A 26,107-nucleotide genomic window follows, 5' to 3' on the forward strand; every position below is an offset into this window, starting at 1 on the left:
GGGGGCAAACCAATGCCTGGGTTACCTTTCTTGTGGGTGTGGTAATTCGCTGAAGATCTCTGCAGTGCTACTTTCATCTGAAAGGTTCTAATTTCAAGTTTAGACTTACGTAGATAAATCTGATCCTGCTATTATGGAAACCTACAGAAATCTTTGGAGTAGTTACTCATTATCAGCTTAACTAATATAACCATTGGAGCTGAGGGAATGAATAACTCAATTAATCTCAGTTAAAAACGTAGGCCACATTGTAGAATTGAAAATAACATTTAGTGAGCCTGCTCGGCTCAGTCAGCAGAGTATACAACTCTGGATCTTGGGGTTGTGAGTTCAAGCCCCCTTTTGGGCATAGGGCTTACTTTAAAAAAATAAAATAAAATTAGGAGCAATTAAAAAAATAGTGTTTAGCATTAAATATTCCTAAATGTCTTTAGTTTAAAATAAAGACACTTTAATGAAGGAGAATTACCCTGAGGAAGGTAAATACAAACACAGAGGTTTTGCTACTCACGTGAAGCTATGGGCCACACAGCAGAAGTGGTAAGTCTACAGCTGCCACCACCTCAGGCCTCAGATTCCCCACATTTTGGTTTGGTAAGGGGCTCTGCAGTTGAACTGCATCTACCATCACATCTGGCCTCTAGGAAACATTCATCTCCCCCAGCCTCCCAGATCAAAGTCTAGAAACATCCCCTTGGTGCAAGTCAGAGACAAAGCGGGAATGCTCTCAAAATTCTTTTTATCTCAGACACTAGAGGAAAGCAAAAGCATATACAAACTCCCACTTAAGCTGTTGCTTCAAATTGATCTACAGATTGACCTCAAAGGCTACTAGATAGCAGTTCATAGAACACTGAAGCCCCAAGCTTCTTGCCTCACCTTTGTCTTGGGGGAAAAAACAGGGAGATTTCCAGTGTTAAGATCTTGTTATTTTCCTTTGCCCTTGCTCATCAGGCTCTTCTCCAGGAGAAAGAGGTACAAACATTCAGGGCATGCTTTCTAGTTAAAAGAATAACAACTAATTGGCTATTGTGTCCCTTTGGTTAGAATAATGACCACTGTATGTCCCCATTTACACATCACATCTGAGGCCTTTCCAGACATAACAAGATCTGTAAGGACTTGGGTCATTCTGTCACCTCTAAAGAGTACAAGAGGCATCTACCCACAGTAAAATAGGATAGAGAGGGAAAAAAAAATCACAAGTACATAAGCACTTTTTCCGCTTTGGTAACACTCCGTAAACACCACACTCCTATTGACTGAATATTTCTGTGGACTGGAGAAAAGAAAATATCTTGAGTTTAGCTGAATACCAGCATATTCTATGGTAAGCTTGTTAAATAGAACATCTCTTGTCCAAGCTTTGGTTTTCACATCACTGAATACAGGAGGGAAGATGAAGAAGGCAAAGTAAAATAAACAGAACAGGATAACTTTGGTAGTAGGCATGAGTGGAATTACAAAAAAGTGTCTGGGCTAACATAAAGGGAAAAGAACAGATGCTTTGAGAGGCTCAACAGATATTCTAGGCACAGAGACTGGCCCCAGGACCAAGGAGAACCCATACCCAACACAGTGCCTGACATCTAACTGCTCAATAAAGCATGAGTCCCATAGTGACTGTTCCTTAGATCCTAGACTAAGGACCTCTCCACTGGAATTCCCTGTGCTATTATTTTATTTCCAGAATCCTGAGTCCTTTATCTGAGAGAAAAAGACTGCCAATTTGGACAGCAGTATTTCCCACTGCACACACAACCCAAGCCATAAAGAAAAGTGACAAATGAGGAAAATGGTGGACAGGTCTAGTTCCTTTAGCCAAAGACACAGAATCAGAATTGGGAAAGCCACACTGAGTTTATTCATTCCCATTGTGCATGCCCTGAACCAAACCAAGCTGTACCTACCACCTACCTCTGTTAACTTACCACAATCTCATATTGACTGAACACTCTCTACAGGTGGTATTTGATTTGGCTGAACACTTCAGTATTGCTTTGTAACAACAAAATGATAACCAATAACATGAAAAGAGCCAGGGATGTTATCACCATGAGTAAGGAGAAAGGTCTTTTAAAAAATAAATACGAAGGACCAAGTGCCATCTTTTTGGCTCATGCACTTAGAGGATTACTGGAAGCAAAGGTTAAAGCTCAGGCTGGTTCCTTTGCCTACCTGGCAAAAGTTGATTTGCCTCCCCTCAATTCCTAAAGTGTCAGTAAGGAACATGAGCAAATTATTACATTAACCTATGCTAGCCTATATAAAATAGAATTAGAAAATTTAGATCTGACACTCAAGAATCTATAATATACTCCAAAACCATATAGTCACACGGTTAGCCTGGATCCCCTCCCCCCTACACACACACACACACACACACACACACACACACACACACGAGTCTGTGACTCGAGCTCATTTAGTAGGGTGCGTAAACCTAGGGAGCAAGAGTAAGGGACAAGAGAGTGAGAGCAGAAAGGAGAACTCATAGAAAGAGTCCTCTCTCCTCATCTGCAACTGATTGCTAGGTCTCCTGGGACTGTTTTCCAAGGAGCCATAGGAATTGGCCTCGGACTGTCCATCTGCAAGGGGAGAAGGGTGAAAGAATTTGTCCATCAGCATCTGTCTCCCAGTGGTTGAAAGTTTAGCCAAGGGGCTGTTAACTCCCCCCACATCTCCAGGTTGTACTCACTGGGGCATCCGGAGGGGTGATACGGCATCCCATGCCTCAGCATCAACAGGGAAGTGCCACATAGTGAGTGGGGCTCATAGTGCAGATAGGAGCCAAGGCAATCTAAGGTTGCACCTGTATGAGGTCAGGAGAAGTCGATGCAGAGCTGATGGCCACAGTGCTGGCACAGACACTCCATGAGGCTGAGAGAAACTAAGGTGGCACGTAGGAGGTGTCTAATAGTCACTCATTTTCAAACTTTCCATGTTCTCATTATACCAACAAGTGAGCATTTCTGTTGTTGAACAGGTAGGTAAGGGGTAAGGTATCTCCTATTCATAGTGTTCCTGTGCTGCTCTAGAGACAGAAATAGGTCCAAGGGCAGAGCCTATTTCTCTTAACTCAACAGGTCTCAGCTGGCCAGCCCTGAACCATGCTACTTCCTGTTATTGAGACTGCATAGGAGAAGCAAAGGGAAAGCACAGTAATCAAAAAAATACAAAATAAGATGGCAGGAATAAGCCAAATATATCAGAAATCAGAATTAATGTAAATTGAGATTAATGGCAATTTTCAGTCTGGAGTTAAAAATCGAATTGTAGGGATACCTGGGTGGCTCAGTGGTTAAGTGTCTGCCTTTGGCTCAGGGTGTGATCCTGGAGTTCCAGGATCGAGTCCTGCATCGGGCTCCCTGCGTGGAGCCTGCTTCTCCCTCTGCCTCTGCCTCTCTCTGTGTCTCTCATGAATGAATAAATAAATAAAATCTTTTTCAAAAAATCAAATTGTATGCTGTTCACAAAAGAGATACCTAAAATAAAATTACACCAGGAGGCTAAAATTAAGGGATATAAAAAAATTTTCAGGTAAAAGGTAACAAAAAGAAACTGGTGAAGCAATCTTAATATCAGACAAAATAGAATCCAAGACAAAAAGCATTACAAGAGACAAAGAACAACACTTCATATTAATAAGGGAGATTATATAGGAAAGTACAGAAAATGTGAGCCACTAATGCTCATCATTGCCCACACATAATGTCTTTGGCATTTAGCCACCTTAAAGGACCTGATTTCATTCTCTTGTGTGGATATATACCCATATCAGCCAGCTTCAAGTGTGTTTAGATAAACTGGATTATATTAAAATTATGAATTTTGGTGGGGCACCTGAGTGGCTCAATTCATTAAGCGTCCGACTCTTGATTTCAGTTCAGGTCATGATCTCAGGGTCATGAGATCAAAACATGCATCAGGCTCCACACTCAGCAGGGAGTCTGCTTGAGATTCTTTCTCTCCCTGTCCCTCTGCACACCCTCCCGCCACTTGCTCACTCTCTCTAAAATGAATCTTAAAAAAAAAAAAAAAAAGCTATGAACTTCTATTCAGCAAAATATACTATTTTAGGACAAAAAGGCAAGTCAGAGTGGGAGAAGAAACCTGCAATACATATGTCCAAGAACTGGAACTCTCACACACTGATGGTGGGAATTTAAATATGTACAATTATTTCAGAAAACTGCTTGGCAATATCTACTAAACCTGAACATATGATCCATAATTGCACTCATAAGCACATACCCAGTATTCATGCATATGCTACCAAAAGATACGTATTAAGAATGTTCATTAGAGCATTATATCTAAGAGCCAAAAACTGGAAACTCAACTATTCATCAGCAGTAAAATGCATACAGACAGTAATAGTCGCACAATGGAACACTACACAGCATGCAAATGAACCACTGTTGTTTACAAATAACACGGATGAATCTCACAAAGGGTTAAATGAAAGACACAGAGGAGTGTGAGCTGCTATTTATATAAAGTTCAACGACAGGCAAATTCACTCTCAGGATTTGGTAATGGATGGCAAGTTTGGAACAGAGGGCTAGTGTGTAGTGGTGGAGGGGGCATTGGGGGAGCTTCTGGGATGTGGATAATGACCTATGCATTGATCCGTTTAGTGTTTAAACAGGTGCACACACTTTGTAAAAATTCACCCTGAAGCTTTGGGGACTTCTCTGAATATATCCTATCCTCTCATAAACAGTGTCTTAAAATTGCAGTCTAAGATTTAGTGAAAGTAGAAGACACAAACCTTCAGTTTATGCCAAACCAAACATATTATGCCATTTTTATACCTTATTAAGATTTTTTTAAGATTTTATTTATTTATTCATGAGAGACAGAGAGAGAGAGAGAGAGGCAGAGACACAGGCAGAGGGAGGAGCAGGCTCCATGCAGGGAGCCCGACGTGGGACTCGATCCCGGGTCTCCAGGATCACGCCCTGGGCTGAAGGCAGGCACTAAACCACTGAGCCATCCAGGGATCCCCCCAAGAATTTTATCTTTCTTTCTACTCTCAGCTCAAGGCTCCCAAGCCTCTTTCCATGAATGCTCCCTGCTTACACTTGACCTATACATGAGTCACTGGTTTCATGTACTCTTGAGAAATGCATGTGAAATGATGCTGTTACTGTTGATTTTGCTTTCTTTCAGATGTAACATGCAACATTAAGAATGGCAGATGCAAGCAGTTTTGTAAATTGGGCCCCGATAACAAGGTGGTTTGTTCCTGTACTACGGGATACCAACTTGCGGAAGACCAAAGGTCCTGTGAACCAGCAGGTCAGAATCTAATAAAGTTTTTTTAACACTCTCCAAACCTATATTTGAACCTTCAGTATTTTAACTAGTTCACATACTTTCATAAACCCTGTTTGTTTCTACTTCCTTTTAAAATCATAGAACAGATTAGTAGCTTGAATTGGACAATTTTTCAAATTGTATCATCATTTTATTTATTTATTTATTTATTTATTTATTTATTTATTTATCATCATCATCATTTTAAATAGAAGTTCTGTAATTGTTCTCAGTCTGAATTCTTTTCCGTGTCCTTTTTTTTTCTTTTAGACCATGAAGCAATCAATTTATGAGACCTCTGTATATTTGTAATTCATCAAGTCAAATTACTATAGTAGTCGCAGACCATAAAAGACACATAAATGATTGACTGATAGGCTTCTAGTACAAGGAATGGCAAATGTTAAGCATGATTGTGTCAGGGTGTGACTGGCTTACCCTGACAAAGTTATTTCCTATCCTTGGGTCTCGGGCTGAGTTTACACACTTGGCATCAGAACAGTTCTGACAATCATCTGTTTCAAGTTGTGCCAGGCTGACCAACACAGTCCATACAGCAGTGGACAAAACAATGTTTCCCAGTCATGTCAACCAGGCTACCGTGTTGACAGCTGACTAGTATATTCAGAACATCTCCACTCCACGCTCCTATTGCTCTTCTCTGAAATGAAGCAATAGAAACTTTGATTAAAAAAATTTTTTTAAAGTAGTCTCCGCAGGATCAATTATATTTGATAAATGAGGGGCCCTTTTGAAGCAAACTAGATATAATTTCTTTTGCATTTTCAAAGCCTGATATTAAATTGGTACATTAAATCATGCACCATTCCTCTGTAACTGGGTTCGATACCTATCTCACCAAAGCACCCGGCAGAGGAAATTAAAGAAAGGACAGAAGCCAAGAGTGTACATGCTATTTCAACTAAAATGAAGAGACTCTAATGCTTCAGGGACCTAGCCACCCATCCTTCTGCCTAGTTCTTCACATACACTGCTTCACAGCTTGCCCAGCTCCGGAGAAAAAGATCTATATGTTTTAACCTTCAAAATCTAACTTCCAGTGTAGACAGATGGCATAGTAGCTAAACCCTTATGAGCCCTTCTATGTTAGATAGGAAAAAAAAAGAACTGAGAACCACCTCCAACTATTAAGTGTTATATTTGAATATAGCTTTATCTTTAGCAGAGTAAGTAGGCCAAACCTAAAATAAACTTTCTTGCCTTTCAATAGTAATGGTCCCTTTTCTCCAGCCATTGTTGATGATGTATATTTATACATAAGTATTTTGAACTAATTTCCTGTTTTCCCAACCACATGCTGTCTTCATGATACTTTGCTGCAGCTGGTTGCTATAGAAATGTCTGTTATAAGGAATGTGACTAGAAGGAAAGTGAGAAATGAAAATGAAATGTGAGGTGACTTTGCTTGACTACAAATTTCCATTCTGGTTGTCCCCAATGTATCAGTAGACAATTTCTTGTCTTTAGGAAATAAACTGACCCAAGGTTAAAAAAGGTGGCCAGTTCCCATGTGGATGTGGCTGTGATAATCATATTAGTAATTTCTTTGGTTAAAGGGTTTTTTTTTTTTTAAGTTTAGTAATCCCTACACTCAAAGTGGGGCTCAAACTCATGACCCCCATATCAAGAGCCACATGCTCTTCCAACTGAGCCAGCTAGGCACCTCAACAATTTATTCAGTTAATACTTAACCAAATGAAATAATTAAATCATGATTTCTTCCCAGCATATCCCTAAACCCACCTTGGAGTCTAGAAAGCATTCTAGTCTACAAAAGAAAGCCTGGCTCACAATGAACCACAGAAGTCCCATTTACCTAGTTCTAAAGTTAAAGTTACAGGGCAACAGTCATCAGAATACCATTTAAGGACAGTACTTGGGAGTAAGACTTTTTAGTAAAGAAACAAAACAAAGTCATTAGACTTTATAAAACTCTTACAAAATTTGATTCTGGAACACCTATTCTATTTCCGTGAAGATGATGGATTCCTGAGCCAAATGTTCTTTTCATGAAGGGTTTGAAAACTTTCCATGAAAATAATGCAATTAACCTTTTAGTTTGAGACTATATTCATTGATTAGATTTTAAAAATATTGATGGGCCTGCTTCTCAGAAGTGACAAGGATAGGCCTCATTCTCGATTTCTGTAATACACGTTCCGCTTGCCAATGAAAAATATCAGAATACTAAATTTTTTCCCCATCTTTCTAGTGCCATTTCCATGTGGAAGAGTTTCTGTCCCTCACATTTCTATGACACGCACCCGTGCTGAAACTCTTTTTTCCAATATGGACTATGAAAATTCAACTGAAGTGGAAAAAATTTTGGATAACGTCACCCAACCGCTTAACGACTTCACTCGAGTTGTTGGTGGAAAAGATGCCAAACCAGGTCAATTCCCTTGGCAGGTACTCTATATTAATGGTGTGTCAAAACTGGAGCCCAGAGGGCAAGGGACAGGCCAGGTGGGGGCTGAGTCTAGGGCACCAGACAGACCTATTGGGGCGAGGGAAGTGTTTAGGCAAGTTTGAGCACTAGGCAATATGAAGAAGCCCTCAGTGGTGGAGAGCGAGTGAACCAGAAGTCTGGAGACAGCTACCAGACAGGGTCAAGGAGAGTCTGACACCAAGAAAAGCATAGCAGGATTCCAGACATGCAATTGGGAAGTCTAGAAGTGAGGTCACAGATACTGGGGTTCAGGGTACTACTTCAGCTTGTGGGAGAACTGGTGAGAGAAAATCTCCAGGTCCAGAGAAACTGGATTATTTTGAAGGGATTTTTAAAAGGACTCACATAGGAGTAAAACAAGAACTGGGTTACTGGAACTAGGGTCTGAAATAGGGGCTTGACCCAAGGCTCAAAGTGTGCTAGCATCAGAATCACCTGAAAACTTGTTAGCAATGCAAATTTTCCTGCCATACCCCAGATCTACAGAAGCCCAATCTCTGGGGGGATGGCAACTCGTGTGCTAGTTAACAAGCCCTTCCGGTGATGCACACTACAATTTGAAACCAAAGGAACCAAACCATAAACTCATGGTACCTAGTCCCACATTTCTCCAGGTGTGATCTGCAAACAACCCACATGAGAATCAACTGTGCACATGTCTGAGGCAACAACCAAGAGCTAGATCTGTAGCAAAATTTGTAATTGACCTACAGCTAACGTTTAAGTGATTCCACCTGAGAGAAGTGGGGCCCAGAGGCAAGGAGCCAGGCTGGTCCTTATATAAAGTGGTGCCATCCAATAACGTAACTACCAACCACATGTAGCTATTTAGATCTAAATAACTACCCTTAAGTAAAATTAAAAATGTATCTCAGTCACACCTGCCACATTTCAAGTGCACAAAAGCCACATATGGCTGGTGGCTATGGTACTAGACAGCACAGATACGGAACATTTCCCTCATTGCAGAAAGTTCTATTGGACAGTGCTTATAATAGTTTAGTCTAACTAAAAACTCCCTAGTAGCCACAATCATATATTTTGTGACTATTTCAAGATGCTTCACTCCAAAATATTTTCTCTACTGAGGTCTGAACTTTTGCCACCAGGAACCAGTAGCTTCGAAGATTTTTTAATCATCCAACCAGTAACGATTTAAGGCAGGATCAGGTAAATGTCCCAGGTTTAACACCACTGGAATTCTCTGACACTATGTATCTACTCAGGATTCTTGAGAATGCCTGACATTTTCCAATATAATGGATAAGATACTGAACATGTACCTGGGGTAGGGCTTGGCACAGACACGGTAGAGAACGGTACTGAAGGGAGATAGACCATCACAACCAAGACTTTCCTTTCCATTCTCTTACCTTAGCTCTGCTTTTAGGAATATTTGTCGGACTTGATCTTACAGCCAATAAAATACACTGTGTGTTTCTTTATACCTCCTCTCTCTTCTATTTAGGCATCCTACCAGCGCTGCTTCCTTCATCCACATCTTTATTCTCTCTCATGACTCTTCATAAGACTGACCTTCTCCACTGACCTTTCCTTGAACAATTGCTGCTGGATACAGCCACTCTAATTATGCTTTCATTCTATTTAACATCCATGTATCTAATTCTATCAAATTTTACTATTTGTGTTCTTGTGCACTCTCATTCATTATGTATCCAACTTCCATGGATAGGTGGTTGGAAAAGATCCTACTTTTTAATAATTATCTTCCTTGTGACTGTGGGACATAAAGTAGTCCCCAGAGTGGAGGATCCACTAACCCAGGGGTGTTTTATTAGCTAAAAGATGACTCCTCTTTAAAAAAAAAAAAAGCCCCAGGATTAAAAAAATATATATATCCCAGGATGCACACATTGCGGGCTTAGCATTGTCCCCTTGTCAACCCAGAAACGAAATTGGCAAAAATACTTCAATAAGAGCTAAAAGGCGATGAGGGTAATAAAGTCTCAATTGAGTCACATAATCTTTCCATTCTCCACCCACCCCCGTTAAGCCAGATGCTTGCCAATATTTTAACAACACAAGTCTTTCCTAATAGGAATTTCAGTTACTCTAGCAAGCTTTTTTTTTTTATTTTAAGCAGAAGAGACCATTAGATGATGGTTGCAGTTGCAGCAGTAAGGAAGAGGATAAAAATGATACACATCATTCCAAATCCTTTCATGTCCCCCTCATTGCACACTTATACAGTTAGTATACCTATTGACTCTTTCCCATCAAGCCTAGTTAAGATCATCTAGAATGTTCAAGACCACTCATGCACATGTTCACTCCCTATTTCATCCACATAAAGTAGGCACAAAGCACTAAGTTTTAGTCTTTTCCAAAGGTGAAGAGCTGAACTACTTTCTAGTGTACTTGAGGAAGACCCTGTCATACTTCTGCACTGTTTCCTTCCCGCCCAAGAGCTGTCTCTCCACACCCACCTCTACCCACTTTCTCACAAAAGGTTCCTGATTTTCAAAACCAGGAGATAAACTGAGTGTACAAAAGTCACTTTCAAAGATGAAACAGGAAATGAAACAAGCCAGAATCTGTCATTTGTGGATGAGCCAGCTCCACATCCCGGCTTATCCGCAAGGTTTGATACTTGACTTGATTTATACTGGATTTGATTGCAGGCAAAGCATCAAGAGAAAGCAAGCAACAGCTGGGGTTTCCATGGCCAAACAGTAATTTATGGCTCGGAAATATGGAACAGCTTAGGAATATTACCCAGATAGGATTCCAAATTTCCATGCTTCCCATAAGGGTGGGGGGCAGGAGATAAAGCAACCACCTGCATGAACAAATCGCGGGAAGGACAAAGGGAGGTCACTTTCATCAGGAGTAATGAATGGCATCAAGCTGGAAAGGTTTAGGGCGCTAAGGAAAAGGTCTAAGTCAGCTGTTTGCGAGAGCCAAGGGGCCACAGGGGAAGGGACAAGGCGACTTTTGCTTTGAGGGCTTATGGGTCAAAGTTGCAGGCAGGCAGATCCTGGCTCCGGATAACAAAGCCACAGTGACTGTGGGGGGCTGGGCAGCTTTGGGAGGAAACTTTCAACAAATGTTTGGTGAACTGTTAACTTGAAGAGCTGGGGACAGCACGGGCCTGATAAACCCGTGGGGAGAGCGTCCACGGCCTTGGTTCGTCTGGTAGGAGATTAGAGCAGGCCAGAGGACCACCGCCCCCCCACCCAGGTTTGAGACCCTAAGGAGTGAGGTTCGCCTTCCCCGAGCTCGAGGGTGGCCATGGCCACGTTCAAGCCTTACCTTATATTCGAGGACTTTCAGCTTGCGGGCTGGAGGTGAAGCCGCACTGGGCCTACCCCCCCATCTTCCCATCTCCCCCCCACTCCCAGGTCAGGCCAGGCCCTGACGTGTCCCATAACCCCTTGGCCACGCCCCCACGCCTGGATCCCTAAGGCTGCAGGCACGCAGGTGGACTCACCTGACCTCTAACCTCCCTGCAGTAGTGGAGGCCTGGTGGAGGCCAGGAGGCCAGATGAGGGCGGAGGGCTCAGAGCCCCTGGAGAGTGCAAGGAAGAGGGCGCAGGGACTCTGCACGGACATTTGAGGATCCTGGAAAGGAAGCCCCAGGGCAAAGTGCACTACATAAGGACACAGGATATTTCCTAGAGTGACCACCTCCTTAGAGTGCAATACTAAAGCCGGACTCCAATTTCATACAATTACGTAGGGAAGCCATGAAAACCTTTGAACCTTAGAAATAAAAGCAAAATCAAAACACCTGTACTACCAGATCACCTTCATCAACAGTCTGAAAGAGAGATTTGAGAAAGCAACACCCCCGTCCTGGACTTTCTAAAGCTTTAATTTGGTTTTGGGCCTTTGCCCTTGACCCTGTCAGCCCACAATTCTGAGCACGCAGAAACTTGCCCCAAGAGGTCTCCCACCTCTTCTGTTTTGGGGTTGGATCTGTCTGGCCTTGAATGTGAAGTATTTTCTGGTCTTTCTATTTTCTATTTTACCATGGGCCTCAGCTGTGTATTAGCCATAGTTATTCTGCATTTAATAATTTGGAGATCATTCTAACAGATTGAAAAAATGGAATGCAATGGAAGCCAAGTGGTGAAGCTTTCCTTAACCTGTGTATTAGGTTGTATCACATACAATTGCCAATATTCAACTGTTTTAACCAGAAAATTGTCAGAAGAAGTAGTCTGTGTATTCCTAATTCTGTTCTTGGCCTAAACAATCTTTATTTTTTTTATTTTATAAATTTATTTTTTATTGGTGTTCAATTTGCCAACATATAGAATAACACCCAGTGCTCATCCCGTCAAGTGCCCCCCTCAGTGCCCGTCACCCAGTCACCCCATTCCCCCACCCACCTCCCCTTCCACCACCCCTAGTTTGTTTCCCAGAGTTAGGAGTCTCTCATGTTCTGTCTCCCTTTCTGATATTTCCCACTCATTTTTTCTCCTTTCCCCTTTATTCCCTTTCACTATTTTTTATATTCCCCAAATGAATGAGACCATATAATCCTAAACATCTTTAAAACATCTCAACATCTTCCCCAGTCTCAGCTTTTCTCAGCTTTGGTCTGAAGCTATCAGTAAACATACCCGAGCTTTTGACCTGTACAGCTACCCCAACACACCCAATCCTTTCCATTGATTAGGACACACCCCTATGGCAAACAGCAGGCAGTTACCATATGTATGAATCAGAACTTTTTCTTTCTTTCTTTTTTTTTTCTGTAAAGGGGGAAGGATTGGGAGAAAGATTTTATATGAAGGGCCTAAGACTGTAGACATGTCCTTACTTGGAAAAAGTAACCCTCAAATGATGAAGTTTCAATTAAGAGAAATAAAAACATGACATATGTACTCTCACTTGGCCCCACACAGCTATTTTGGACAGAACATTTAGATTATTATTCTCTAGGATGGTTTGATGAAATCTCTTTAATGAATAGTCTAGTTAACCATTAAAAATCGAAAATGGAAAAAAAAGAAAGAAAAGAAAGAAAGAAAGAAAGAAAGAAAGAAAGAAAGAAAGAAAGAAAGAAAGAAAGAAAGAAGATGAGCATCTCTTCTGTGCCCAGAAAAATGAAATCGGGCCAATGGCTGGGTGAATCACACCTGTGGGCATAACAACCTGTATATCATGCAGAAACAGTTTTGCTTTTTTTTTAATTTTCTTTTTTTAAGATTTCATTTATTTATTCATGAGAAACACAGAGAGAGAGGGGCAGAGACACAGGCAGAGGGAGAAGCAGACCATATGCAGGGAGCCCGATGTGGGACTCAATCCCAGGTCTCCAGGATCACGCCCTGGGCTGAAGGCGGCGCTAAACCGTTGAGCCAACCGGGGCTGCCCAGTTTTGCTTTTTATATGAGAGAGAACTAGTATGCAAACAGGAAAAAAATTGTTGTTTTTTTTTTTACTGTAAAATTGGAGGTGACTACGTAGAGAGAAAAGAGTTTATTGAAATCACAGGGGAAGGCCAAATTCAAGTTAAAGGTTAGGAAGAGAACCAACAGGGCAACAGCTACTACTCTGGGCTGGCATTATCAATGAGCACCATCAGAAGAGCTATGTGAATGTGTATTTTGTAGATGGATGTGGGTGTTTGCTGTGCATCTGTGTATGTGTCTGAAAGAGAGAAAGCAGGCTCCTATTAGGATAGACAAACATGAAAAGGGTTGACAGATCAGAACTTGGATGCCTTGCTCAGAACATATGCTTTCCCATTTTTCCCTTCATTTTCCAAAGTGATGTCTTACAAGAGCTTGTCCTCGGCCAAGCTAACAGCTCATCCCCAAATAGCTCATATTTAGATAGCTGTGATCCTGTGGTAGCCAAGCAAACATTCCAAAATCTAGTCATTTGTAATATCTTTAAATGCAAATATATGTTAGGGCTTTTTCTTGGCAAAGATGTTTGCTAAAATTTCTAATACCAATCAGGGATTGGCGGGGGGCGGAGGGGGGAATGCTCTCAGGCTTAAAAGAACACAATCATATTTCTCAGCCATCCACCAGAAAGGAGTAGAAGCTCCAGGCAGCAAGTCTTTGGCAGGAGTCAGACTAGCTACATCATAGTCTCTGTGCCCAGGGGCTATGGATATCATTCAGTCTGGCCTAACCAACCCATTAAGCTGAGAGATGTCCAGGCACCTCTAATACAGAAGAAAAGCACCGTTCTCTCATGCATGTGAGTTTGTAACTCCAGTTACCCGAATGGATGCTTTCAGATGTGACCATCAGGACCCATATAGGACAGCGCTACCCAAACTTACTGAGTGATTAAAAATCACTTGGGGTCAGGGCCAGCTTCATGAGCTTGTAACCAGCGCACCTGCATGAGGCCTTGTTTTTGGAAGGGTCCCAAATTTGGAGTTTAATGCTTTGTGTTTTGGAACTCAAGTCTGATGAGACAATGGAGCAGCCATGCCCTGGAAGCTTGGAACCTCTCCCCTACCTCCTAGGGATGGATTCTTGACTTCCTACTCCCTTGTCCCCCGGTTCCCTGGCTGGGCCTGCCTCTTCCTCCCCATACCTGCCCAGTGACTACTGCCACCCTCAACCCAGGGCACGTAACATACTCCCCTCCTCGTCCCCAACAGCTATCACAGGTGCAGGGAGGGCTGAGGTTGGGTGTACACAGTCTATGCCATTTTGGGAGGGGACATGGCCACAGAACATCTCAGGACCAAAAGTTTGTCACAGTTCATTTGGAGAATGAATGGTGGGGGCAAGCCTCTTGCCCACCTCCGTTTTAAGTACTGAGCACATCCTGGTATGGATGTTGTAATCCCTTGGGAATCATGCCTCCACAATTAATTACTGCAGCAGGCCAGTGAGAAGGGAAGACTGACTTACCTTCCTCCATGCGGCATGGGGCTGGTGGGAGAGGGGACCTGGCAGCCAAGGGCCTTTGTGCCAGCCTGCCAAATCACAGGGTGCAGCTCCTGGGCACTCTCCCAGCAAATATCCCCCATGCCTGAGGAAGCATGACATTAAGTAGTAAAATTTAAAACTCAGTCAGTTAAGCATCTGACTCTTGATCTCAGCTCAAGTCTTGATCTCAGGGTCATGGGTTCAAGCCCCATGTTGGGCTCCACACTGGGCATGGAGCCTACTTAAAAAAAATTAAATTAAAAAAAATTAAATTAAAAGAACACCCATGGTAGATTGCAAGAGACCACAGAAGAAAGGAAAAAAATTGTATTGAAGGATTTTCAATGGCATGTTTCTTCCCAGCTTTTGAACAAGGGGTCTCGCCTTTTCATTTTGCACTGAACCCCACAAATTATGTAGCCAGCTTTGTGTGGACTGAGCACTTTTAAAATGTAAAGTCACCAAGCCTTGGAAATTCTGAACCATAATTTCTCAGACTTAATTATGCATAAGGATTTTCTGGAGCTCTTCATTTCCTTTAGTCACACCCACCAAATATTCTATTTAAGTTCGGGCAGGAGTGCCCTCAAATGATTTTATAAGCATCCCAGATGATTCTATTGCAATTAATTGGTCCACCAACCACACTTATGAGCATAGGTTCTCAAGCCAGGCAGACTAAGGTTTGCATCCTAGCTTCACCACTGACCTTAGGGGAGTTCATGTACCTATCTAAACTTCGGTTTGCTCATCTGTAAATGGATATATTAATATCACCCCACATTATTAAATGTACATAAAACACTTAGCATAATGATTAGTGCATAGTAAGCAATCAATAAATGTCCAAAACCATTAAGAAGACTGTTGAGTCTGGAGGGTGGCTACATGGGTGTTTATTATATTATTATGTGAGATTTCCTACATTTTTACGACTTTTTGAAATAGGCAGCAACTAGAATGAGAAAGAAAGCTAAAGTGTGGAAAAAGGGGTCAGAGGCTTGCAGTGAGTCGGCCCCAGAGGTCTCCTGGTAGGAGGCCAATGCTTCAGTGTCTAGGACTTAGCAGACATTCAGTAAATTGAATTCAGGACAAGGGTGGCTCAGTTGGTTAAGTGTCTGCCTTCAGCTCAGATCATGATCTCAGGGTCCTGGGATCAAGCCCAACATCTTGCTCCCTGCTCAATGGGAAACCTGCTTCTCCCTCTACCCCCTGTTTGTGCTCGCTCTCTCGCTCTCTCTCTCTCACTCTCGCTGTCTCTTGTTCTCAAATAAATAAAATCTTTCTAAAAAATTGAATTCAGGACAAAAAGAATCTTCACTAGAACATGCCCCTAGGACCTTCTCAAATTCACACTTAAGGGCATTGACCATTCTCTTTCCTTAGTTTAGAAATGGATTTATGTCTGAGACTAGGTGTGCTTTAGTCAAAGGGCAGGAGTTCCTAAGAGCCAGTCGGCTCCTGCGTAGGGTTTACCAAATGTTCAGTGCGCCCTCTGGTGTCCATACTTCTCAACTTTCTTCCTGAAGAGGCAGCCCAGAGCCTCGGGTACACTGGAAGTGAAAATCTCCAAGCTGATCTAGATAGGTGGTAAAAAATATTCATTGTCCACTCTGCTCATACAATAGATGTACATGGGGGTGACTGGGTTACGGGCACTGAGGGGGGCATTTGATGGGATGAGCACTGGGTGTTATTCTATATGTTGGCAAATTGAACACCAATAAAAAATAAATTTATATTAAAAAAAAACAATAGATGTACAGATGAAAGAATGGATTGGCCTCTTCTTTAAGAATGCCCAGGCTCAGACGCCTCTGTCCACTTTGCCCGAGCAGCTAAGTGGTCCTCACTGCCCGGAGGCCCGTCAGCACGGCTCTTATGGGGGGCAGTGGTCTCAATTCATAGTTTGAAAAGGGCTTTAAGAAGACCTCAGTGGACAATCAATACTTTTTCTCTTCCAACTCACCCTGTGGCAATATTTCCCCACGCAGGGACAGAAGACTCAATAATAACTCTGGATCTAGAGGAGTCAAGTCAGTGTGTTTCGGAATTTACCTGCCATATTCCCATGAAACAATGTGTGCCCTCAGACAATCTGACTCACCTGGAAAAGGAATCCAAGGGCCCCAAATCACCAAAAGAAGCCATTCCCTCCTATCTGCCTCCTCTAGAGCTCCCCCTGGCTCTCATTGCCCATCCTCCTCAAAATAGTTACAGAAATGGCTTTTTTGATCACGCTCCAGAAACACTAACTCATGTGCAAAGCTGACACTTTCCAGAAACACTCCGGTCTGCCAGCACCTAGAGTCCAATCCCCACCCCCACCCCCCCCCCACACATACACACCCCTGCCTATCAACAGCACCTGTATTTATTTTGTTCAGGATCAAACACATTATGTAAGAAGTTTCATAATCTTGTTTCCACAGGTCCTTTTGAATGGGAAAGTTGATGCATTCTGCGGAGGTTCCATCATCAATGAAAAATGGGTGGTAACTGCAGCCCACTGTATTGAGCCTGATGTTAAAATTACCATAGTTGCAGGTAAATAAACCAAAAAAAGGATAGGAATCTGCAGTATTTACTAGGTCTTCTGTATGATTGGCACATCATAGTTTCCTGAGGTCTACTAAGTTGGGCTAATGCTAGAGGAGCCATATTTCCAGAACCTAACTTCTTCCATCCTCCAAGCCCCCTGTAGTTCTGTTGGTGTGCCTATATCAACACTCATCTCACGGGGGTACAATTATGTATGCTGTGTGCATTTCCCCACCAGACTGAGCCTTCCCCAAAGCCATGTCCTATCATTCACCTTTGTATCTCTAGTGCCTGGCACAACCTTTGAATGAATGGCCAAATGAATATATGATCTGTGCTCAAAAAAAGCGGTCAAAATACTTGATATTAAGAATGTCTAGGGTAATTCATGACAGGTAGATTCATTACCACTTGAACAATGTAAGATTTGCAACGGCATGGGAGACCAAACCAGCTCCATGATGGTCCCAAATGGTTTTTTGGTCTGAAATGTATGCATTGGCCCTCATTACATTTTACCAAGATTGCGCTTGTGGACACTTGGCTGCCAGTTAATTCAGTGATACCAAAAACCTTGGCAAATACGTTTATGTGTAAGTCTACCTGTGACTGAAGAGAAATTTATTTTCCATAGGTGAGCATAACACCGAGAAGAGGGAACATACAGAGCAGAAGCGAAACGTGATTCGCACTATTCTTCACCACAGCTATAATGCAACTATTAATAAGTACAACCATGACATCGCCCTTCTGGAACTGGATGAGCCCTTAACGCTGAACAGCTATGTAACACCTATTTGCATTGCTGACAGGGAATACTCGAACATCTTCCTCAAATTTGGGTCTGGCTATGTGAGTGGCTGGGGGAGAGTCTTCAACAAAGGGCGATCGGCTTCAATTCTTCAATACCTTAAAGTTCCACTTGTTGACCGAGCCACGTGCCTTCGGTCCACGAAGTTCACCATTTATAACAACATGTTCTGTGCTGGCTTCCATGAGGGAGGTAAAGATTCATGCCAGGGCGATAGTGGGGGACCCCATGTCACCGAAGTAGAAGGCATAAGTTTCTTAACTGGGATTATTAGCTGGGGTGAAGAGTGTGCGATGAAAGGGAAGTATGGAATATATACCAAGGTGTCCCGGTATGTCAACTGGATTAAAGAAAAGACGAAGCTCACCTAAAGAATAATGTATTTCCAAGGTTGACACGTTTAGGGTAGAAAATGGACAAGGTCCTTTACTAACTAATCACTTTTTTTATCTCTTTAGATTTGACTATATACATTCTCTGAATACTGCTTTTTCTCTTTCTGGGGAGAAATCTATCTAGAATTCCTATTTTACTAGACTAAGTGAATTAGAAAATGTAATCACTACGGGAATGTACTGTGATGGGAACTTGTGACCACTCCCACAGGTCTAGCCCTTGGCACCATTGTGAGGTTAGGTTATTCCTCCTGCCCGTCAGGTGTTAAGTTTCTCCACTGGGGCAACTCCCTGATTCTCCCTCCTTGGCAGCATTCCATGTTCCAGACCTTTCTTACCTTTCCCATGGAAATCATCAAAATGTGTTAGATCTACATCCAGGATATTTGATCTAGTTCATAACAAGTCTAACACCTCACTTGTTAAGGAAGAACACAGGAGCAACTGACAGGTTGCAACTCACCAGAAAACACTATTTCCTTTTCTGTATGCTTATTCCTGCTTCCTTTATCTCTTCTGTTTCCTAATCCTGAAATCAGTGTCTCTCTTTCTCTTTCTCTCTCTCTTTTTCCTACAGAGGTTTAAAGGAGGGAAGGGACACATCATGCTGTTTTACTACTGTCCACAGTTATACATGTCTATCAAACCCAGACTTGCTTTCAGTTTGGTCTTTGACTTGCTTTTCGGAGCATAGGGATGAAGCCAGGTGCCTGAAGCACTTGCAGGAAAATTTGTCTGAAAGAGTCATGTTACTGAAATACATGCATCGTGGAAGGAATGACCGACCCATCAGAATACGTCCAATAAGCATTTGTAATTGTGTTGTGATAGAGGTAACTAAGAAGAGTGACATCAACTCCTGCGTCTCATCCCCCATGTGAAAAAACTGTGAACTAAAAGAGAACAGCCAGTGTGCAACGTAGAACTAGTAGAGTCTTCAAGGAAGAATTCATTGGTGGGTCTCCAGTACTGGCCGGAGCTAAGGAAGAAGTTGCCCTCGACCAAAGAACATGAGCACCCTGTCTCTTAAACTAGCATGTCCCCACAGTGGAGAAGGATGTACTGGTGGCTTAAAGGCATGAGTCAGGGGTGTCTGGGTGGCTCAGTGGTTGAGCCTTTGGCTCAGGGCATGATCCCAGCGTCCTGGGATTGAGTCCCGCATCAGGCTTCCTGCAGGGGGCCTGCTTCTCCCTCTGCTTATGTCTCTGCTTCTCTGTGTGTGTGTGTGTGTCTCTCATGAAAAAAATAAATAAAATCTTTAAAAAAAAAAAAGGTATGAGTCATTCCAGTGAGCCATCTCACTCCCCCTTTTCTGGTTTCAGGTTCTCTAGGCAACCTTTTGATTATAATTAGGCCTTCCATATTGAATTTTCTAAAGAGTTGCTGACCAACCTCTGCATGTACTTTAGTGTGTTAGGCTGGCTCCCTTTATGAATTAATAAACTGTTGTTCTGGTTGATACTGTAGCTTTTTGTGAATGTGGCTGATGTGAATCAGTCATCCCACATGTTGTTATATATGAGACTACTGACAAAATCATGTTTGGGACCACTTTGACCTGACCAAGCTGCTGCCTTCACCTCACCCCCAGCCAGGCATTTACTTTAGTCCTTCAAATATTAAGTACCAATAAATGTCTTTTCAAATTTCTCACTGTTTCTCGTTGAATCACTCACAGAGAAGTATCGCAAACATTACGTTCAGCAGGACACTGAGCATAACACGTCCAAGTGCAACACGACACATCAGAGTTCTGATGCTCTGCTGTCACCTGGCCTTCCTATGAGGCACTGTGTCCTGTGCCCGGCAGAGGACAGTGGTCTGGATCCACCTACGACAGAACTGAGTTTAAATAGCCATGGATACGGCCTCGGATAAATCACTCCACATTTGGGGCTCTAATTTCTCTGTTTGTACAATGAAGGAGTTTGACAGGATGCTCTCCAAAGGGCCTGGTTGACCTGAACAGTCTGTGATTTCATGATCTTTCATTCCTTCACCCAGCAAATATTCAAGGACTGATAACTGTGTGCCAACTGCCAATGTGCTCGTGAAATTTGAATCCACACTTATGTATTTTGTGAGTTAACTAAGATAATGTATATAAATTGCATTGTCTGTGCGTGCTACATTACTACCCAGAAGAGGCTCAACAGACGTTAGCTGAATCTGAACCTGTGTTTATTCCGGAGTAGGAATTAGTCTTGTATTATCATGAAGAGAGGCCATAATAAATAACAATAATGAGTGGGATTGAGGTTTCCCGAACAAACAAAAGAAATCAGTTCTGCTATTGTGAGCTAAAGGAGAGAAAGAGGAGACAGGACAATTGTCAGCCTTAGGTTTGAGGAGGATACTGATTCATGCATGAAAACCCGTTACTTCAAATATGAATGACTAAAGGTCTCCAGCCCCAGCACTCCCATAGTTGGTAAAAGTGAGCCATTGTGGCCTGGTTGCCATGGAGATCACCCCTTACAAAGGCAACAATGGGGAGTGGCTGTACACCTCCTGTGATTGGTCTTCCCTGTGGCAGAGAAAAAAGATCCTGGCCCCATAGAGATCCGAGCCACACTTCTCCTTTCTCCCATGAGCTCAGAAATAACAATTCACCACGAGCCACCACTACACGTGTGAGACCCTCCAGCCCACCTGAGAGCCAGGGACTTCAGAGCCAGGGCCTTGCTAGACTCTACCTAGGGCATTTGCAGGCGCCATGGAAGAATCATTAGTGCTTTCAAAATCACTGTAGCTACTTAACCTAAATGGGCAGAAACACGCTGCTGCAATATTGGAAGTGACAGTTGAAAATAGAGCTCTTGCTGAGGGAAGAAAAGCGTGTTAATGCAGTGCAGTCATTGTAACTTGCTGCTTAAGTAGCACTGGTTTTGGTTCTTCTGAAGATCAGTTGTTTTGTGATGGTAGGAACAGAGTCCCATCCAATTTGCTCTGTCAAGAGAAAAAGAAAGGGTTTTCTCCCCTACTCTTCTAAACCCTGAAAGACCAGCTCACAAAGTCATTTTATTATCACCTCTAAACTTCTGAAGGCTTGCAGTCCAACTGAAGGACGTCAGAGCTGCAAGGGCCCTCAGTCACCGTCAAAATCACTCTGCCCATTTAACACATGGGGAGATGGAGGCCAAGAGAAGGCCTGGCCCGGAGTGACATAATGGCAGAATCAGGACTAGAACTCGAGTCTCCCACCCTGAACCATGAGGGAATACAGCGCTTCCAGTTGGAGCACTGCCCATTTTCAGGGCAACTGGGGTCTTCCGCACTGGTGGCCATCCTTTCAGCAAACCCGAGACTGCAAATCGCCTAGAATTCCTACTAGTGATGCTCTAACTGACCAGCAGGTGGACCAACTCAAGACCAACAGGTAGTCTGGGAGGCACAGTGGCAGGCAAATAAGACCGTGGAGCGGCAGCCACCGGCGCCTAGCAGGCACATGTGGAACAAACATGCAGAGCCGGGGTCTGGCTTTGAGCCCAGCTGTGAGCACTGGGCCTGCCAGATGTGACACTTGACTTCCAGGGCAAGTCTGTCAGTGTCATGTGGCGCCCAGGCGTGCCGGCAACATTTCAAGGCGGTTCACTGCAGCTGGGCCGGCTAAGACATGTGGCACCCGGGGACAGCAGGCCACTCCAGAAGCTAAGCATGCGGCGCAGCCGTGGCAGGGTCAGGAAGCCGAGCTCAGCTGCTGGCAGGCCTGTCTGGGCAAAGCACTCAGGAACCACGGCTCTTCCTGAATCGGAAGCTAACGCCATCCCGAGATCTCATGGTTAAAAGCCACAAAAATCAATATGTTCTGCAAACTCTGGAGGCTGTGGGAGGAGTCGTGGGAGGCAAAAGACTGTGGAATCCCTGCCCTTTCAACCTGTCCAGGGACACAGACCACTCTACTCATTTTCTCCAACAGTACTTTCAAGGCAGACCTTTTTTTACCCTATGCTGGAAGTTAAGGCTTGTCTGGAGATTCCCAGAGTTATCCTAACCTCTAGCAGAAAGGAAGAACAGCAGATTTTCTTATATATGGATGAAGAAGCAATGGCTCCTGGAACTGGGCCAAAGCATTTTCTCCACAACCTCACAGAATGACACTAGTAAGTTATAACAATTTAAAAACTCTGCCCTACAAAATTTGTTTGGCTTAAACGTCAAAGCCGTGACAATTTGTTCTTTGATGTGATTGTATTTCCAATTTCTTGTTCATGTAAGATTTCAATAAAACTAAAAAATCTATTCAAAAAAAAAAAAAAGAAAGAATGACACTAGTATTTCGAACTCCCGGCCAGATCACTTTGCTCTGGTAGGACTTTCCCTCTTGATCAAGGGAAGGATGGAAATGGGAGCAGAGATATTCCTGAATCCAAAGACGTCTTTTCCAAAGGCTGCTTTAGGGGCGCCTGGGTGGTTCAGTCGTGGGTTAAGCATCTGCCTTAGGCTCAGGTCATTATCCTGGAATCCTGGGATCGACTCCTGGGATGGAGTCCTGGGATCAATCCCTGCATCGAGCTCCCTGCTCAGAGGGGAGTCTGCTTCTCCCTCTGCTCCTCACCCCAACTCATGCTCTCTCTTGAACTCTCTCTCTTAAGTAAGTAAAATCTTTAAAAAAAAAAAGTTGCTTCAGCACAGCATTAAATATGAGATCTTAATCTATAAAAATTTGCTGATACAGTAAATCTCCTGAATGCTGCCATTCGTGAACTTTTAGAAATGCTGTGAAGTGGCTTAAGCACCGACCTCATAAAGATAAAGGGATCCCATGATTTACACGTTACATGCTTTGGTGAACATTTATATGTAAAAATCTATTTTCCTCTTGGGATATATGACAAAAATAAGCGTGCGTTTTCATGATATTAAAATCAGCTCTAAAAGAAGCCAAATTAAGATTGCAACAAGTCTCTGAGAAACAGCACATGCTTGTTAAATGAATGAACCAATATATGAATGAAATGGGAGGAAAAAAAGCTACTACTGACCACATCAATGCAAAACTCAGGCATCCAAGGAAAGAATGAGATCATCATCCTGACCGCATAAGGGATTATGCTGTAGCAAGGAAGCCAGACCCACACAGACCTTCTACAACCATTTCCTTCCAAGGATATAGAATTAACACTAACTTCTAGAAAATGTAAAAAAGATTAACCTAGAAGACTATGCTTATAGCCCTGGCCTGTTCTCCTGTTAACATTTCTTGCTGTTCTCCAGAAGCTGGCCTTACCCTTCATCTGTGCTTTGTATCCTCATTTAGGTAGGTATTTTGTCGTTGTATCTTGTTTCTATAGAGCCAGCTCTGGGCTTTAATTTGGATTTTAAAGTATTATATCCGAATCAAACTTTTGCTCTTGGCCATAAGGGTTTCATTTCTCCCAATTAAAATACGCCTCCTATATTGCTCATTGTCCAAACACGCTTCCATATACTGTTTCTAGTCCTAGATGATCTTGCTTCAGATCAGAATCTCTGTTTCCTTAGTTTAGAAAATGTAAATTTGCGTCGTAGATATCCTAAAAGAACAGCTACACATTACATAAGGAAATCTTATGAAATCTTAGCATGTTCTCGTAAGAAATTTTACTGAGCACTTGCTGTGAGCCTAGCACTGTGTTTCATCAAAATATCAGTGGTATGCTGGAACTTGCATACTCACAAATGCCAATTTTGCATATCTCTTTCCAACTCCCAGTACAGTGACCTCATGTCAGGGGCTTGATATCTGCCAGGGTAGGGATATTCACACCAGAGATATTAACAAATAATACAAATACATTTGTTTTTGTTTTTTTCCGTGAGAGAAAGAGAGCACACACATCAGTAGGGAAGGACAGGAGAGGGAGAGAGAATCCCAAGCAGGCTCCATGCCCAGCACAGAGCCTGATGTGGGGCTGGATCTCCTGACCCTGAGATCATGACCTGAGCTGAGATCAAGAGTCACATGCTCGGACAGCCCGGAGGTCTCAGGGGTTTAGCGCCGCCTTCAGCCCAGGGTGTGATCCTGTAGACCCGGGATCGAGTCCCACGTCAGGCTCCCTGCATGGAGCCTGCTTCTCCCTCTGCCTGTGTCTCTGCATCTCTCTCTCTCTCTCTCTCTCTCTCTGTCTCATGAATAAATAAATAAAACCTTAAAAAAAAAGTCACATGCTCTTCCAACTGAGCCAGCCAGGCACCCCATTTTGTTTTTTAAAGAGACTCAGTTGTTTAACATTTACTAACATACCAAGGGGCACATTCTAATTATTTGACTAAAAAGTCTTCAGTTTTACAGTCCTGCTACTCATTTATTGCCATGAGTGAGCACTGAATAACACTGTGAATTAAAATATAAAAGTTATTTAAGGAAGGATAGTGTTCACAAGTCAGAAATATTTTTAAAAAATCAGGTGATTAAAGTTGTTCTCAGATAGTAACAGGCAGTTATTTTATGTTGTAGAATAAAACATTTCTGTTTTTAAGATTGTATTTATTCATTTGACATAAAGGAATTCAGAGGGAGAGAGAGCATGAGCGGAGGGAGAGAAAGAGGGAGGGGAAGCAGTGTCCCCACCGAGCCAGGAGCCCGATGTCAGGCTTGATCCCCGGATCCAGAGACCATGACCTGAGCCTAACCATCTGAGCCTTCCATGTGCCCCCAAAATAAAACACTTCTTAAATGCAAATATTTCTCCTATAGAACACATTCACACATTAGGTCGACCAAGTTTTATTCTATGGTAGCTTCCGGCTGGCATGTTAGTTCATAGTAATTTGTTAAGATATTTACAAAGACTGTGGAAAAGGGTTCTTGACTGTTATTTTCAGCCAGTATGTAATATGAAAAAATATTCCCAGAGATGTATGGATTTCTATAACTTTGGTGCAGGGCTTCACTACATTTCAATCACCAGGGGATAAGACATTATATTGTACTTTTTCAGTACTGAATTAAAGTCAGCATAGTTTTCTACAGTATAAAATGTTTAGGAAAAAAAATGTTTAGGACACATAAAAATGTATAGAGATTAATATCATGAACTCCCAAGTATGAACACCCATCCACTCCTCTCTCTCTCTCCCCCTACTTTCAGAGATACTACCATCCTTAATTCGATGTTCATCATAATCTAGCATATACTTTTAAATTATCCATTAAAAGTATGCATTTTGCATATTTTAAAACTTTATATGAATGCTGTATCTATCCCACAGTCAGTTTCCTGTGAGAGTCATTGATGTTGATAGCAGAGCTCTAGATCTTCACCCCCTCCCCAGGTCTTTCATCTTAACTTCTACAGTATTTTGTTGTAGAATATTCCATAATATTCCATTCTTCTGTTCGTGGTCATTCCTGTCGTCTCCAAATTTTTTACAATGCTGCTATGAACATCCCAGCACACGTGTCCTTGAGCATGTATGTGTAGGTTTCTTCAGGGTAGATGTTTAGCAATGGGACTGCTAAGCTATGCAGTATTCATTTCAACTTCACTTAGTATTAGGAAATTGTTCGCCACTGGTGCAGCCACTCTGGAAAACTGTGTGGAGGTTCCTCAAAGAGCTAAAAATAGATCTGCCCTATGACCCAGCAATTGCACTGCTGGGGATTTACCCCCAAGATACAAATGCAGTGAAATGGCAGGACACCTGCACCCCAATGTTTATAGCACCAATGTCCACAAAAGCCAAACTGTGGAAGGAGCCTCGGTGTCCATCGAAA

The 26,107-nt window shown here is 42.6% G+C and overlaps 1 protein-coding gene across 1 annotated transcript in view; it reads left to right on the forward strand.

Moving 5' to 3' along the window:
• Window positions 1-20,058, forward strand: part of F9 (coagulation factor IX) — a 32,461-nt gene extending 12,403 nt beyond the window's left edge. The window contains exons 5-8 of the mRNA NM_001003323.2: window positions 5,176-5,304; window positions 7,556-7,752; window positions 17,094-17,208; window positions 17,837-20,058. Of these exons, the coding sequence (NP_001003323.1) occupies window positions 5,176-5,304; window positions 7,556-7,752; window positions 17,094-17,208; window positions 17,837-18,384 (989 nt within the window). The 3' untranslated portion in view covers window positions 18,385-20,058. The remainder of the gene's footprint in view (window positions 1-5,175; window positions 5,305-7,555; window positions 7,753-17,093; window positions 17,209-17,836) is intronic.
• The last annotated feature ends 6,049 nt before the right edge of the window (window positions 20,059-26,107 follow it).

This window comes from Canis lupus, chromosome X (assembly GCF_011100685.1).
Source record: "Canis lupus familiaris isolate Mischka breed German Shepherd chromosome X, alternate assembly UU_Cfam_GSD_1.0, whole genome shotgun sequence".
Lineage (NCBI taxonomy): Eukaryota > Metazoa > Chordata > Mammalia > Carnivora > Canidae > Canis > Canis lupus.